The sequence below is a fragment of the Citrus clementina genome, unplaced genomic scaffold (assembly GCF_000493195.1).
Source record: "Citrus clementina cultivar Clemenules unplaced genomic scaffold, Citrus_clementina_v1.0 scaffold_1, whole genome shotgun sequence".
Taxonomy (NCBI): Eukaryota; Viridiplantae; Streptophyta; class Magnoliopsida; order Sapindales; family Rutaceae; genus Citrus; species Citrus x clementina.
The window spans coordinates 21962609-21980133 of record NW_006263303.1 but is presented as its reverse complement, the minus strand read 5'-3'; the positions used below and the strand labels follow the sequence as shown (position 1 = coordinate 21980133).

The 17525-nt window shown below is 35.8% G+C and overlaps 2 protein-coding genes across 5 annotated transcripts; one reads left to right on the top strand and one right to left on the bottom strand.

The window, feature by feature from the left end:
• Window positions 1-1261: 1261 nt before the first annotated feature.
• LOC18054909 lies at window positions 1262-7397 on the top strand. Of its 4 annotated transcripts, XR_002903967.1 has the most exons (7): window positions 1262-2338; window positions 2452-3450; window positions 3768-4203; window positions 4420-4510; window positions 5328-5869; window positions 6670-6744; window positions 7250-7397. XR_002903967.1 is itself a non-coding variant. In XM_024178169.1 (5 exons), exons 2-5 carry the CDS (start codon window positions 3316-3318, stop codon window positions 5473-5475), a joined length of 810 nt encoding a protein of 269 aa, XP_024033937.1. In that variant the 5' UTR covers window positions 1262-2338; window positions 2452-3315; the 3' UTR covers window positions 5476-6659. The 4 variants fall into 4 exon arrangements, 1 of the variants encoding a protein (XP_024033937.1); XR_002903966.1 differs by lacking the exon at window positions 6670-6744; XR_002903968.1 differs by lacking the exon at window positions 6670-6744 and having other exon boundaries at window positions 5048-5869.
• A 3887-nt stretch (window positions 7398-11284) lies between these two features.
• LOC18054460 (disease resistance protein RPS2) lies at window positions 11285-15368 on the bottom strand. Its single transcript, XM_024192274.1, has 4 exons — window positions 15304-15368; window positions 15116-15185; window positions 11750-14975; window positions 11285-11478 (listed from the first exon to the last, which is right to left on the bottom strand). Exons 3-4 carry the CDS (start codon window positions 14971-14973, stop codon window positions 11436-11438), a joined length of 3267 nt encoding a protein of 1088 aa, XP_024048042.1. The 5' UTR covers window positions 14974-14975; window positions 15116-15185; window positions 15304-15368; the 3' UTR covers window positions 11285-11435.
• Between the last annotated feature and the right edge of the window lie 2157 nt (window positions 15369-17525).

The following is a 17525-nucleotide window of genomic DNA, read 5'->3' as shown; positions in this document are numbered from 1 at the left end:
TATCACACAAGTAGCATGCTACCATGGCTCCAGACAGTTGATGAACATCATATTCTACCATGTCTGTGCTTCAAACATATTCGCAGATCTCCATGACACGATATATGCATTGTTACCAGCAAATTATATCTTGCGACCCTATTGATCAATTTAAGATAAAACCATTCTGTATATTATAACATAAAATAAGCTTTTGGAACCAGAAATCCATTAAGCAAATCGATTAACAGCAGCTTCTGAATCATAATCACAGTGTTTTAGGAATCAACATAAATTGATCATATAATACATCATTCAATTTTCAGATTGTTTTTGAAATAAATACAATAACTTCAGAATGTTGTATAAAAAACTTGGGCTGCCTTCTCAATAATGAGACAATCAATTTGGCAGATAATGCATCAAATGTAATTATGCAAAGTTTTGATAAGGATTTGGATTTAATTGGGTTTAGATATCTGAAAAAAGATACTGGATTAATAAAAAAAATGTTCCAATAATTCGTTAATTGAAAAGCTGCAAACACCCACACTGAGTGATAACATTAAGTCACAGATGCCAGACCTAATCCAGAGGATAGAAACCGTACATGCGATGACCCCATTCAAAAGTTACATAATTCGTTATCCATGTATACTTAACACAGTCAAATTTTTACCATCAGCAAATCTTTACAAAGCATCGTTATACTTGCTATTACCTCTCCAGTACGGCCGAAGATGCTGGCGATATAACTCTCCTCCATCCACGGCTGCAAGTCTCCGATCCACAAAGAACGGATCCCGTCGGATGAAGCATCGGGGGCGACACCGTAGGGCTGCGTCTGCTGAGTTGGAGGAGGTACCGGCTGCGGAGTCCATCCAGCCGGAGGTGGCACCGGAGTTTGAGGTTGTTGCTGCTGCTGCGACGACTGCTGTTGATACGCCATCCACTGCTGATGTTGCTGCTGGTAGTGGCTAGTCTGATCGGAAGGCTGTGATGGCTGTTGTTGCATCATCGTTATATCAATTAACAAAGCGTTATTAATTGATTTTTCAGATCCGATGAAGAGGGTAAATTGAGCCGGGGAAAATCTTGAGCTACGTTGGCCTTTTATAGGGACATTTGGAGAGGGACACGTGGAGAGAGATGACTCGCTGGTTTGTGATAGGGTGAGCCGGTGTTATTGTGCTCCAGGATTCGTGGGCTTGGCCCAATTTTGAGACTTGAAATCATCCGTAGCCGAGCTTCCCCATTTTCTATCATGACAAAGCCTCCTAAAACTCTTATCCTTTCCTTGAACGCTAAATAATAAATTCGAACATTAATAGCTCAAAAGTCCTCTTCTCTCGTCAATGGATGAACCCAGCTCACTATCCGCTGTTAAAGGTCCAATACTTCTTTTCACATAATTCCGTATCACAAAAAAAAAAAAAAAAAAAAAAGTTCTCACATATGGTTTTTTGTGATGATTCAATCAATTTTCTTTGCAGTCTTTCCCCCGAGTTGTAGTTATTTAGCTGCATCAGAGCGTCTAACTAAATTTTTTTCCTCTTGATTTTATTTTATTCTTATTGGTTTTATTGCCCTCTCGGTCATCCATCAAGCAGAAAATAATGTTTGATTGATAACTTGAAAAACTAGTTATTTGAAGTAGACGTTTATATTTTTGATATGATGAAAGTGTACCAAATTGCTTAATTGTGTTAGACGTGGCTCAGGGTTGGCTTCTGAGGTTGCAAAGAAATTTGATTTCAAGCTTCCCGTATTTTCAAAGCTTGCAGAGTATAAACGGAGGGGGAGTGACTTGAAAAGGAAGCACTTGACAAGGAACTCATTTGTCAGGTTTGCAATGTCATTTTTAGAGGTAGGGAAACCAGGATTATTGAGGTGGATCCTTCAAGAAGGAAATGTATTCTGGTGTGCTTCGTGGACTTGGGAATGATGAAGACGAGATTGTTGGTTATGTCTTGTCTACATTGCAAAATAGGGTCATTACAGAAGATTCATTAGTGCCCCCAGGTCTTCGGAGTGTTCTCTTCGGGAGGGTTACTCTGGAACAGTTAATCAGTATCTCTGGTAGGGAGAATGGTGGGCCCACTGCAGAGTTAGCCCACAGTGTTCTAGTTTCTGTCTGCACTGATCCTTGCAGTGGTTTGATGTCATATTTGAAGAGACAACCAAATCCATTAAGGGGTAATCCAAAGAGATTAACGGGGCTTCTGAAGAAGCTAAAAGCTACAGAGATCAGTTATCATAGAGATCTACTTTTCGCTATTCTTCAAGGGAGACCGTCCTTGGCCTCAGCATACATGAGTGAATTCCCGTACAACCTTGAAGATTTTTCATCACCTAACTGGTCAGCTTTCTATAAATTTCTGCATGATCTATTGACCTTTCCTCTGATTGTTTGATTATTATTTCTCTTTCTCACGTTCCTCCACATTCTTGTGCTAACTGATGCACTTGCAGGTTTGCAAGTGTTTCTCTGGCAGCAAACCTACTCTCCTCAGTTGGCATGGGCCTTTGTTTTGATTTCCTTGATACGCAATCTCAAGATTCCCCTTCCATAGATAATCCTGATGTGCAGAGTATCTTGAGTTGCATATGTCCTCGACCATTTAGCCGGTCGGTAATCAACAAGGGGTTGCTTCCACTTTGATGTTCTTGTGAAGCATGGAACTTTAAGGCTTCTTCTGGAGGCACTAAAGTTGTTGGATTCCTTCATAAGTGCTTTACACCATAGTTCTTGTTCTAGCAGTCAAATCGTGCAACATTGGGCATCTCTTATTCAAAAGATTCAGAATGAAGTCCGAACTTTGCTTCCTGATCCGCAAGTTTTGTTGACTTTCCTTTCCTCGCAAAGTAGCCAAAGTAGAGAACGTGAGTCACATTTGAAGAGAAACGCTGAATCAGCACATGTTTTAGAATGTAAGAGCAAAAGCAGGAAGAAATTAAAAACTACCCTCCTGAATGAGGATACAGATATTATTATTAGTAAGATGAATGTGGATGCTCAAATTACTATACCGAAGGGCAGTGAAAATATTTCAGATACAATTATTGTGGATGGTGTGGATACTGAAGAGGAGATAATGAGTGCAATTTTGGAAATTTGGGGTTTGAATCTTTGCTCTAAGCCTGCCATTGCTCTCAATGATGCAGATATATACTTCCACTCAAAGATTCTTGATACTCTCAAGTTTTATCTTGTAAGTTTCAATTCTCTTTGTCTTGTTGTTAACAGATTATGTCAGGGTGGGGGGTCTTTGGGATATTCTTCATATCCAAGCTTTCTTCAACTACCATCATTGTTCATGATCGTCAACTTCTCCAATGTTCTTTCAAAGTACTTATGCAATCTCGTTCAAATCAGTGGATATGTATAATACTGCAAGATCTGGTGCAAATGCAGAGCTTGCGCTAAAAGTCATACTGATGAGCTCACCTTCCATTGACATTTTCCGTGTGGTATTTCTCTCTCTTTCTTCCACTTACACTTTCGCTCTCTCATATTGTATCCACCTATACATACATACTCTCTCAATATTCCATTGTGAATTCCACATTGCATCAGGATTTCAGGACATGTAGTGAATTCTAGATGGTATCTAGAATTTCAATAATATCTTTAAGTTTTTATGGTAGCTTGGTTGCTAGGTATTATTCTAAATTTTCTGAATATAATATTGTTCTTGAAAATTTTCAAACAAGATTGTTGATAACTTTCAACTTCTTATTCAATCCTTAAATCTCATGAGGGGGCATTTTTCTTTTGTGTTTCACAGAACCAAGTAAAGCTTTCGAGCTTTCTTACCTGGGCAATTTCTACTGCCTTGAAGTCCGACTCTGGACAAATGTACAAACTCAGAGAATCCCATCTCCATCTGAGAAACATGTTGGAGGATGCACCATTTGAGGAGTCTTTAACTTCTAAACTTTTACGGTGGCCTTTTGCTTCAGTAATTCTAGGGAAGCTTTTTGGGAAACTTGACATCCCAGGTTCCAAGCTTTCAAAAAGCTCGTATGAAACCCTGAATTCTTTATTCCAGGATTTTGGAAACAAATGTGTAGAAAACAACAAAAGTAGATTTGATTGTAAAGAGATATTAGCTGCCGCAATCTTTTACCTCCAACAGCTTCTTGGTTTGTGTTGCGGAGGGCTCCCTTCTGTTATATCTGCACTTTCTCTTCTGCTCCTCTCTGATGTCTCAGAATCTGCGGGTATGCAACTTTAATTAATTGCTTGCTTGTTACTTCATCTGACATGAAAAAGAAAAAAGAAAAACAGGTTGTTTTCTTTTAATTTGTTCACTGAATTCACTGTGCTTGGATTTTCCTTCTCTAATTTCTTCACAGAATATGCATTTTCAAGTTTTATGATTCTTGAGAAAATATACTTTCTCTAGGTTTTAATCTTTCATGTTTCAATTGAATCAGGATCAGCTTTTAAGCTTGGTCATAGGACTTCCCTGGCATCGCTGTGGTCAAGAATACACTGCCCTGCAGAAGCTAATCCTTGTTGGAGATGGTAACATGTTCTTTCTTTTAATTTGTGTGTTTTCATGTGTGTTTCTGTTTCCCTGCTTTATAAACAAGATGTGGAACTGAAGGGTTTTTAATCATTACGAACCAGAAGTATGTTTCGACAACTTTGCTCTCCTTCAATTAATCTATTGTGATAAAGTGCATTTTTTTTCCCTTTTAGTTATAAATAGGAAACAAAAGAATTTAAATAAAGATACAAAAGTAAACCAGAACCCACAAGGGTGACGAGTAGGCATTAAAAAGCTCAAGTACGAGCTATACAGTATAAAACCTGGCTTATATACACCCCAACAGTATACCACTCCAAAAATTCGCCAAAACTGATATTCAAAGCTGTCTTTCTGCCTCTTCATTAGTTGACATAACTTTATGGTCTTTTTAAAAAATTCAAGCTGTAGTTTGGACTTCTTTAAAGGAAATAAAGTTGTAGTTTAGTATATTTATAAAACATTTTTAAGAAAATACTACTGAACCACTCCAGTGATGGCTTTGTCTAAATCAATTTTTGTGTTTTCTACAGGAAATGCATGGAAACTTTGATTATGTATTCAGGCAGAGATCTGATTGATATTGGTTATCTGAAAATGTTACTTCACCTAGGATAAAAATGAAGTTTCGGTTAACAATGAAGAAATATTTCAAAAATTGTAATGTTTGGAAAATTGGTTGGATATAGGAATTCATGCTCCACACTTTTGGCTTCATCTTATATTTTAATACTTTGCATTTTTTTAAACCCAAGCTTTGATGTATTAGTTGGTCCCTGTAAAACTATTTCCAACTTACTGTGTCTTGGACAGGTCGTTTTACCAGCCGTGGAAGGATCTCTCATTGGAACTGACTGATTTGCAGAAGATCGATGAACTTAGGCTAAAGCTACAATGCCGGGCATTGAGGCCCGGCATCGTGCCGGCTTGTAAACGCAGCCGTTGGATTCAAGTAAAATGAATCCAACGGCTGACATTGAAAAGAAATAAAAAAAAAAACAAAAAAAGGGCAACCGAAGCAACCAGTTCCCAAAGGCTGCAAAATTTATATTTTTATAATTTAGGTGTTTCAACCGTGCCCAATCTCTCTCAATTTCTTGCCTCTCTCTCAGAAATCACAAATTTCTCTCTAATTTCTCTCTTCGATTTCTTGACTAATCAAATAAAATCGAAGCCACATCTCACGCACACAATCCAATCCATTAACTTGTTGCTTTCATCTTGAGCTGTTCGCTTCCGATCCAGCTGTTTCCGTCGCTACCGTCGTTGCCTCCTTTTTCATTCGACTTTGTCTGCTGCACAAGTTAAGGATGGGCGGCTTTGCTGGTCTCACGCTTGTGTCTTTATCCTCATGGGTACGTCCCCATTATCTGTGGCTTAAACATCTAGTTCTTAAAGTTTACTATAAGTTTGCTGGTACTGTTAAGTGATTGAAACTATTGTTGCAGCTTTCACCCAATTTTCTGTTTATTGTTTCATTTTTTCTATTTTTATCATTCTGGTAGCTTTTCTGTTCTTGAATGAAGCATCTTTAATTGGTACCTCCTAGCTTGCTTGTACCCCATCTGGCCCTGGCTTCTATCGAAAGCTTTTTTGCTTTTGTTGCATTCTATCATGTTTGATTTAAATACCCACTTTTGCTTATTTTTCATGGTCTTGTTATTTTCATTTTAAAGTTTGTGCCTTTTTTTTTTTTGGGAGGTTGGTAATATCGTGGAATTGTATTTGATTTATAAGGTGATCCAGTTGATGGTATATTTTCTTTGGTTAACTAAATTTGGAAAATTAACTTTTGTGATCTTGGGTTGTGTTTGAATGTGACAAGATGGTGGGTGTTGTTTGCATGTGTGGATAGGAGCTCTCTTTTATGTTTGATTGATGAGAAAATGCAGGAAGAAGATAAAATGAATTTGGGATTTTAATAGTAAATTATTTCTATTGTGTATCTGATTTAATTATGGAAGAATTGGCACTTTGCAGGTTGCTGGTTTTGTTGTTGTCTCTGTTTTATGTTGCTCATCAACTGTTATGGTGGCTATTCTAACAAATATTCCTAGAAATGGTTCTAGGGTGTAACATGGATAACAAAGTTGTTATGTATCTTGTTTAGTTTGTGTGCTTCCTGTCAAACCTCAATTTATCATTCTGTTGGCAGCTTCTCATCACTGGAGTCTTAAGAAAATGAGTGGAGTGAAGCCATTAGGTTTGCTGAATTTGTACTACTTTATAGGTATTTTACTTGACTATCATATATCAAACCAATCTTGTTTCAGATACTAATTTGTGTAAAAATTTGGGATTTATAGCTTAATTTCTAGCAAGTGGTCAGTATGTTAGCTTTGACTCTATGAATTTTATTTCTTTTCTTTCATAGCTTTATCTGGCAATGGAAGATTTTGCTGCTAGATTTTTTTTCTAGTTTTAGGCAGTTTTCTTGCTATTTTAGGGGGTTTTTTTCTACTGTTTCTAGGCATGTTTACTATTGTTTTTGGATTTTTTTAATGCTTTTTAAAGCACTTTTCACTGCTATTTTAGGGTATTTTTTATAAATTTATTGCTGCTTTGAGCATCTTTTTATGCCATTTTTGGGTTTTTTTTAATTGTTGTTTCTTGTTTATATTTGTTGTTTTGGTGCTTTTTTCTGCCTTTTTTTAGTGTAATTTGCTGTTGCTTCTTATTATGATTGATGGCTGTTTTTTCTTATTGACTAACTTGAAAATTTTAATTATTTGCAGGGGAGAATTCAGTTGGATATTACTAGGTTCTATAAATTATCTGGCATAAGTGTTTTATTGGAAACTTTTTGATATTAGGACAATCTTTGGTTTACAAACTTTGATGAAATTATTATTAGTTTGTAACTCAATTCGACAATGCTTTTATTTTTTGGGAGATTCTACTTATATGAATTTTGTTTTTCAATTTGTAGCTTATTTTTATAAATGAGTGCTCTTCATTGTCATTATTTTGTTTTTCATTAACAAATTTCTTTTAAAATAAGTGTATTAAAATTTGTTTTCACAAAAAAAGAGAAGAAAAGAAAAAAATGTCATACAATTTAATTCAAAATGATTGAAGATACACTAGGTTCTAAAATATTTGTTGATGTTGAATTCTCGTCGAGCTGTGAAGTGGCCAGACAACCACACCAACACTTAAATTAGTAGTTGTTGGGGAGTCGGTTTGTACTTCTATCTTTCTTATCGAATAGGCTCTTGGAACCTCAAGCTCTTTCTCCAAGGATGCTTGCATTCATAACAACTAGTCAGGGGATGTCGAAGATTTTTCTAACATAAACCCTCCAATGCTCAACTCATCGGATTGAGGATGTTATTGGTGATATTCAAATATTATGTTGTCAACTTTGGATGTTTAGTAGATGGATTTACTCTAGTAAGTTGTAATTTTATTGAAATTGACCATATTACTTGGAAGATTTTGCCTTAATTTTTCTTAAAAAAATGATCATATTGATGTTGCCTTTTCTTTCTACCACATTTTCTTTTTATCTCTCAATTTTTTTGTCTTGCTGTATATTTTCATTCATAAAAGATTGTAAATTTCAATTGAATTCAAAATTTTCATGACTTAGTAATTTAAAATATCCACCATGATTAGATTCTCTAAAAAAATAAAAATAAAATGAAATGCACCTAAAAAAATATTATACAACAAATAAGAATAGACATTATCACTTGAATTATCAAATTATTTTCAAAACTATTATCTGACTAAAATAAGGAAAAAAGGTTGGATTAGATATGTAATTTTATTATAATTAACTAGATTTTTCTTTTCAAATCACAAGTTCTTTCCAAAGCCATCATTTTTATCAATCATGTAAAAAATAGTTAGACTATTAAACTTATGTGTGTAATTTCACGAAAACATTTGTAATTTGTGTACCAGTTTAATTAGATATATTTCTAAATATATTTATTGGGTAAAAGTTGAATTTAATTTAATTTTAATATATTTTCATTTGTTTCTTAATAGATTGGCTTAATTAAACTTAATTAATAATAAAAAAATTTGAAAAAAAAGAAGTTTAGTTATAAATTATCACTTGATTTGTCAAGGAATTTTGAAATGCACTCTCATTTTATAATTAGTTATTTTATATAAACCTACCCTACCATATTTTACGTCAAACATGCAATCTATCACGTAAAGTATGCAACTTTAATGTCAAATATAAAACAAGCGAGAATATTCGGAAATATTCTTTATTTTGGCTTGATTCAAGACATGCAACATCTAATGTCAAACATGCAACTGCGACGTCCAACATGCAACAATAGACGTAAACCATGAAACCCGCAACAAGTCACGTTAAATATGCAATTTATCACGTAAATTATGCAACTTTGACGTCAAACATGAAACGGACGAGAATATTTGAGAATATTCTTTTTTTTTGGCTTTTATTCAAAACATGCAACATCGTAAGTCAAACATGAAATCCAACCGTCGAACATGCAACAACAGACGTTAAATATGAAACTTGCAACACTTCACGTGAAATATGCAACTTATCACGTAAAGTTCACCACTTCGACGTCAAACATGAAACAGGAGAGAATATTCTAGAATATTCTTTATTTTGGCTTTATCCAAAACATGCAATATCGTACGTCAAACATGAAATCCTACTATCAGACATGCAACATCGTACGTCAAACATGAAATCTTACTATCAGACATGCAACAACTGACGTTAAACATGAAACTTGCAATACTTCACGTGAAATATACAACTTATCACGTAAAGTTGGCAACATGGACGTCAAACATGAAACGGGAGAGAATATTCCAGAATATTCTTTATTTTGGCTTTATCCAAAACATGCAACATCGTACGTCAAACATGAAATCCTCCCGTCACACATGCAACAACTAACGTTAAACATGAAAATTGCAACACTTCACGCGAAATATGCAACTTATCACGTAAAGTTCGCAACTTCGACGTCAAACATGAAACGAATGAGAATATTCGGGAATATTTTTTATTTTGGCTTTATTCAAAACATGCAACGTCGTACATCAAACATGAAATCCAACCGTCGAACATGCAACAACTGACGTTAAACATGAAACTTGCAACACCTCACGCGGAATATGCAACTTATCACGTAAAGTTTGCAACTTCGACGTCAAACATGAAACGGATGAGAATATTCAGGAATATTCGGGAATATTCTTTATTTTGGTTTTATTCAAAACATGCAACACCTTACTTCAAATATGAACTCTATCCGTCGAACATGCAACAACTGACGTTAAACATGAAACTTGCACTACCTGACGAGAAATATGTAACTTATCACGTAAATTTCGCAACTTCGATGTCAAACATGAAACGAACGAGAATATTCGGGAATATTCTTTATTTTGGCTTTATTCAACACATGCAACAGCTTACGTCAAACATGCAACCGTGGCGTCCGACATGCAACAACGGACGTTAAACATGAAACTTACAATACTTCACGCGAAATATGCAATTTATCACGTAAAGTTCGCAACTTCGACGTCAAACATGAAACGGATGAGAATACTAGGGAATATTATTTATTTTGGCTTTATTCAACACATGCAACATCGTACGTCAAATACAAAATCCAACCCTCGAACATGCAACAACTAATGTTAAACATGAAACTTGCACTACCTGACGAGAAATATGTAACTTATCACGTAAAGTTCGCAACTTCGACGTCAAACATGAAACGAAGAACTAGAATATTCGGGAATATTCTTTATTTTGGCTTTATTCAACACATGCAACAGCTTACGTCAAACATGCAACCGTGATGTCCGACATGCAACAACGGACGTTAAATATAAAATTTGCTACACTTCATGCGAAATATGCAACTTATCACGTAAAGTTCGCAACTTCGACGTCAAACATGAAACAGACGAGAATATTCAGGAATATTCAGGAATATTCTTTATTTTGGCTTTATTTAACACATGCAACATCTTACGTCAAACATGCAATCGAGACGTCAGACATGCAACAATTGACGTTAAACCTGAAATATTATTTTTTTTTTCATTTTCAATTTTTTTATTTTTTTGCCATTTTATTTCATTATATTATATTGTATTATAGGGCTTGTATTATATTATTTAATTTATTTATCTTTTGCTATTAATTATATTATAAAAAATTATTTTGACTTTTTTTAATTTTTTAATTTTTATATTGTATTTTTTAAAAAAATATGGTGCAACCGGTTTGTTAACCGGCTGCACCAAGTCTTTGGCAGCCAAAGACAGCCGGGCTCTCTTTTTTCCAAACCCATGAACTTCATGCTTGCCAGACTCTTTTAGTGATAATCTCAAATGTGCTTGGGAAGAAATCCTTAGATTCACAGGTCTTATCATGTCTAGATGATAAAATTTCTAGTGTATTTTCATGGGAAAGAAGTATTATTGGGACTGAATAATGTCTCGGTTAAAGTTGTCTTGAACATTAGATTCTCTTTTTGTTTAGATTAATCTTGTTTCTACATATGTAACATGCTGTCCTTAATGTTGAATGAAATTACGCATTGAAATTTTGAATTGCATCAGGGAATATTTTAGAAGTTTCTTTGTTTGAAATAATCCACTCAAAACATATTCATTGTGAAAATATTTTAAATAAACTGTCAGGGATAAACAAATAAACAATCCAAAATATGGCAAATCATAAATTTATGAAAGGAATTTCATGCATAGTATGTTCACATTAAAATTATTGTTTCCGATACCCAAAAGCGGACATATACAAAAAAGCAAGGAAACACAATCAATTATTCAATTTAAAGCTGCTGAAAACAACAAACCCAGACACAATCGATGAACAGTTTTCCACTGGCGTCCTTGTTGAACAAGAGAGCCTCCACTTCTCCAAAGATGTTAACAACTTCAAGTTTCAGCTTTTAATCCTCGAAGTAAATACTCCCATTCACTGCATGTTAAATATCATCCCTGGTAAAGAGGATCAAGTATCAAGAGCTAAAGATCAATCTTTACATGAGCAGATATTTTAAGAATTGAGATGTTGTGACTTTCAATTTGCAGCTGTTGTGGGATTTTTTATCCTACTAAATGTTAACTGTCAAGTATAGTTTGAAGAGTGAGTCACAGTAGGATTAGAAAATATCCTAATATGAAATTTATCAGTTTTGCAAGAATGTTGTAATAAATCAAAATAAGAAATGCCAGAGCTAAGAACTCACATTTTTTGAAGTGCACTCTTTTGTGCAAGCGATAGCAGGCGGCCTTTGCAGTAATCATCATCATCTTCCCACTCGAGAGCTTCAAGCCACTGTGTTTCTGCTCTTACTTCAACCAATTTTGGTGCACTACTTGCATCCATAGGAAGTCTCTTGACATTTGGACAATTCCGCACCTGTAACCTTTCCAGGCCAGCCCACTCCAAAATTTCTTTGCCATTGTAGATAGTTTTCAGCTCGGTTAGATCCTCCAGGATTAAATTCTCCAGCTGAATGAGTATGTCGGCTCTCTCTTCTTTTCTTTCTTCGTCTGATACGGAAATGATTCTCTCCATCTCATTGCAGCCAACAATGTTCAGTTCTTTGAGCTCTTTCAGACCTTTAACAATTGTCAGTGAAAAGACGCTCTTCATTTTATGGCATTTTGAGATAATAAGCTTCTGTAGATTCTGGAATATGGGCGGTGGTGGGATATTAGAAACTGCAGCTTCAGGCTTCTCCTCTGGTTCGTCACTTGAAACAATTTCCTCCAAGCGGTCACACTTCTGAAACGAGAGTTGCTCTAATTTACCAAGCTTCAGAGCCAAAGTTTTTGAAAAGATGTTTTTCAATTTCCCACATTCCTTCACCCTCATTATTTCTAGATTCTCAACATGCGCTTTTGAATGATTCCCTTTCCAAATGGTTAGAAGTTTGGGAAGTCCCTCCAATATGAGTTCCCTCAATTTTCGGAGTCCAGCTTGTTCTTCCTCTATCTCATTCTCTTCCAAGCAAAACACTTCTTTCATCGAGTAACAGTACTCCACATTGAGTTCTTCCGCATTCCGTGCTCTAGCATAAAAACTGGAGCGAAAAATGCGTTGAAGGCTACAGGCCCGAAGATGCATAGTCATCAGTGCAGTGAGGCCTTGTACTTCTATTGCTCCAATATCTTCAAGATCTCTGGAACGAGTAAGAGTTAGGTCTTCTGTCTTTTCCAGCAACAACTTCACCCAGTCAGCAAGTGGGGTTGATATATTCTTCAAGTGCATGCTCCTTGTTGATGCTATCTCCCAGTAATCGTCATTGACCTGAACCCGGAATCTTTTAAGATTTCCCCATGGGCCATCGAACTGCTTAGATAAAACTTCCGTACTGTTGATATGTATGTAAAGAACAGTCAAGCGAGACAAGGATGCAACTTCTTTAAATGCAGCACTTTTTGGGTTTGGTGTTTCTTCAAGCTCCCAATTACCAAAGCTGTTCCCGATGTACAGTTCCTCTAGCTGACAGAGCTTGGATATGATATTAGGTGGAATCCCTTGAAGGAAAATATTGTTGGACAAATCTAAGAGCTTCAGATTTATCCATCTCTCTAGGCCTTTTGGCAGTTCCCTAATGCTAGATCCCCTAAGGATGAGGATCACAAGTTCTTTAAATTCTTTTTTCAAAGGTGCTTTTTCCAGGTGAGTGTTCTCTGCACGAAGTGAACGCAATTTCACTAAGCATTCAATAGACCCTGGCAGTGTTGAAATGTTAGTGTAACTCAAATCGAGGAAGTTGATTTCCCTCATATGCTCAAAGAAACCAGGTGGAATTTTATCAAAAGCATTATGTTGCAGGAACAAAGTGAGCAGTTGTGGGCACATAGGTTCATCTGGTAGCTTGTTAATGCCGCTGTCCATCAGTGAGATCTTCTTGTATTCTTTCAAATCTTCTTGAGGCCACCCTTTCTTTAGACCTGCTTCAGATTTGAGATTGTTTCCTTCCTTCGTTGCAAAGTATTTGACAACTATTCGTGTGTTATCATGGATTCTGTAAGTGCCTTCTCCTTCTCTGTAGGACAGAATTTTGCGGTTCCTGAGGTCTTCTACGATTGACTGCATCTTGTTCAAAACTCCCCCCATGGAGTCAACATCTCGAAATAGCCTATCCACCAAGCCATGCATGACAAAATCCTCTATGGGAACACTACGATAAGCAGGAAACAAGCAGCAGAATTGTAGGCAACCTTTGGCCACCATCTTTAGCTCATTGTAACCAATTGTTATACCTAAGAATTCTTCTTTTGGAATTTCCTCAATTTTAATGTCTCTGGATTCTCTGATAACCTCCTCCACAGCATCATTCCAGATATTGACAAGACTCTCATTCGACTCATTAGCAAGCTTACCCCGCAGTGCTCCTGCAACTATTGCAATTGCATTGGGCAGTGATCCACACGCTTTTACAATCACCTTAGCTGCTCCCTCAAAAGCTTCAGAATCAGGAAGTCTTGCTATTTGCTTGAACAGCTTCAATCTGTCTTCTTCACCGAGTTCTTCAATCTGTACAGTTACATCAGACATTTTGCTGCACACATCTAAACGTCTACTTGTCACAATAACCTTACAGCGCTTGCGTTCTTCCCCATAAGGGATTCCTGACACTGCCAGATTGATTTTCTCGCGGACATCATCTAAGATTATAAGTACCTTCTTGGTCCTCTCCCTCAATCTCTTTGCCAAAGTTGCTCTTCTCTGAAGTTCATCTTCTTCTTCAATTTTGAATTTCAGAAGCTCTGCAATTTTATCCTGAATTCTTCTCAAGTCGGAAGATTCAGCAACAATCACATGGGCTTTATCATGAGGAGCAATGGTGTCAATTTGCTTTGCCAATTGTTCCATCAATGTTGATTTTCCGATTCCTCCGGGGCCTTGTAATCCAATGATGTTGACCTTGTCATCCTTCAGGAGTTTCATGATCGAATTTAATGCCTTGGATGAGCTTTCCAGTGGTACATAATCAGGGGTGGCCAAGTCTCCCAAATCTGCAGACTGTGTGAGATCTGATACACTATGAATATCTCTTGAAGCCATGAGCTCATCAATTTTAGTAATCTTATCTTTGGCAAGTTCACTCAACTGACAACGGAAGCGCCAATCTAGCTGCCATGTATGGCAGGGACCCTTGTTCTTCTCAATTTTTTCTTCCATCATCTCCTTATCTATTTCAATCTGAATGGCTTTAGCAAGCCAAAGCAGCACAGCTTCTTTGATCTTCTCATTGTTGTCTCTGGCTTTATCCACCTGGCCCAGAACATCATTTTTCCGAGCTTCCAGCTGTCCTGCTCGTGTCCTGAAACCTTCCAGGTTGTCATCATAATCTAACAGGTAACCGATCTGCTCCTCGACACGGTTTCCTAATCCGTCGACAGTGCGTGATGCTACAGGAGTAACAATATTTGCTAGAATCCATGCCCAGCACATTTCTGTGGAGAAAAGTTGGCAAAGATTATTTTGAGAAAAATGAAAAATCTCATATTAGGGGGAAAAAAGAAAAGTCAACAATCTCCAAAAGAAATTAAAAAGAACCAACAAGGAAAGCATGAAGAAAACAAGCAAAAGGTACCTGAAAAATGGCAAGAATTCGCAAAGGCAAGTTGAGAGATTCCTTATATTGGCTTTTCAATGCCCACTTGCTGCACAAAAATTTGATCATTCATTTGTTAAGTTCAATGGCATTCATAATATCACCGCTGTGGTAGAATAAAAAACTATTTCACTAATTAAATTGGAAATTGAGGATCGATTTTGCACCTTTTTCATTCTTCCTTGTAGATGTGTCACTATCAGTACGCACCATTAGCAAAATGATATATTTTCTAGTCTGCAAGTTCAAGAATTTGGAAAGAGCAGTAAGAACTTGCTTATTTTTACTGGACAGCTTCAAAGATTCCATGCATGATAATGCTCTTTTTGTAATCTCAAAGAGGTAAAAAAAAAATATTGTTACATATGTTTACAACTCAGAAAATTTGAAAATCTATAGGGGGAAAAAAAAAAGGATATTTTGATATCTTCTTGTTTTTCTTGTATTATTATTGCAGGTGTTCTTTGTTTTCATTTAGCATCAGCAAAATGCTTCCTCCTTGTTTCCTTAGCTTGCTTCCCCTCCTTTCATGATAATTTTTAATTCTACCAAATTAGTCTTTTAATGTCCACTTTGAAAATAACTCACAATAATTTTCTTGGCTCCATATGCTAAAACTTGAAAGAGCATTGTGTTTACAAGATGTTGAGAAAATAAACCAACAGCAAAGAATTTTTTTTTTTTTTTTTAATAAACCTCCCGACCAGCAAAACTGTAAGTTATAAACTTCTGAAACAGGTTTATTATAATGCCAAAGTTTACCGAACCTTATCAAAACTTACAAAACTCTATTCTTAGTAATCCCAGCTCCAGAGGAATAAAGTAAATAGGCAGAGTTTATTTCCAGAAAACTTTACAGAAGAAGTCCAAAAACGAAAAAAAAAAAAAATTGCAAACATGGAAAATATGTCATGGCAAACTAGAGAACCTCTTACTGAATATAGCAATTTGGAAAGGCAGCCAAACATTGAAGCAGAATTAGCAAAAGTACCTACTAAATGGCCAGGACCAATACTTGATGCATAGATATGATTGGGCCTCCCGGCAATTCAAGAGGGTAAGTGTAAAAGAAATCTCCTCGTATCTGCTTTCCGATGCTTAATGGGTGCAGACAAATGGTCATAAGGATTCGAAGGAAGTTAGATGATTATTGTTATGGCATGGCAAGTAACAATCATCTGTCTGAATAGGTGATACGATGGAGGATTTGCTCATGCTTTCTCTTTGTTTAACCTTTTCTTTTAGCCATTGACTTGCTTGAATCCTAGTGGAAATGTCAACAGGCTAGGCTGATGAGTAGCAAGCTAATGGAAGCCAGCTTTGGTCCAAGACTCTTCATAAAAAAATCACTATGATTAGCAGTAGGTCCTCAATAATTTAAGATAAATATCACTATCATTAGCAGTAGGTCCTCAATAATTTAAGATAAATATCATTAGCAGTAAATTTTGAAGAACAAGTCTTTATTTCAGCATCATGGTACTATTACTAACAACTCCGACTCTGTCGGTTACTTCACTTCCCTCGGACACTCCAGGGGGCAACACAGTCAACGATTCCCGTCCTCTTTCGTGAACAGAGCCTAATGCTACCTGATAGCTAGGTTAGCATTTTATTAATTGCAAGTGGTAGCATATTATTAATTTGCTCCAAGTAAAAATTCATTAAACTTGACTTGAGAAATTGAATATATTTGGTTTTAATTTCTCCATGAAGTCATCATACTCCAGATTAAATAAATACCAGAAATACAACTGTTTAATTAATTGAAGACAGCTGACAAAGTATTTAATTAAATACTCCAAATTATTTTCTTTAATTGCAACTGGTATCATAACTTTTGGCTTTATGTCAATCATACACCATTTTTTCTTTTTTTATGCCTGATACTACATCAACCCTCCATTTTCATCAATACGCCTTCTTTCTTTCTTCTTGTAAATCAACATCATCTCATCACCTTAATTTCTCGATACGTTCATGTATGTGTCGAAGGAGAATATAATATTAACTTGCTAAATCTTTGGAAAATCATTGGCCATCCACCTAAAAATTACTATGTTATAAAAAAATTCTATAAAAAGTGAAACTTATTTAATTTTACGCATACTATTTATAATTCTTTGTCAATCTTCGACCAAAATAAACATAATTACCCTTACGAAAATGACTGCAACACCTCAAATCTAACACGTGCAGAGCACGCGATGAAATAGATTACTTATAAATCTAAATCCTTACACAAAACTCCTAAACTGAAATACTTCAAATTTTTTATCAACTAAAACCACAAATCCATGTGTCTAATACTAAATAATCTCTTCTAAAGACATAAATATAATAAAAGTCTCAAAACTCACAAATTACAAGTTCATAAAATAAATAAACT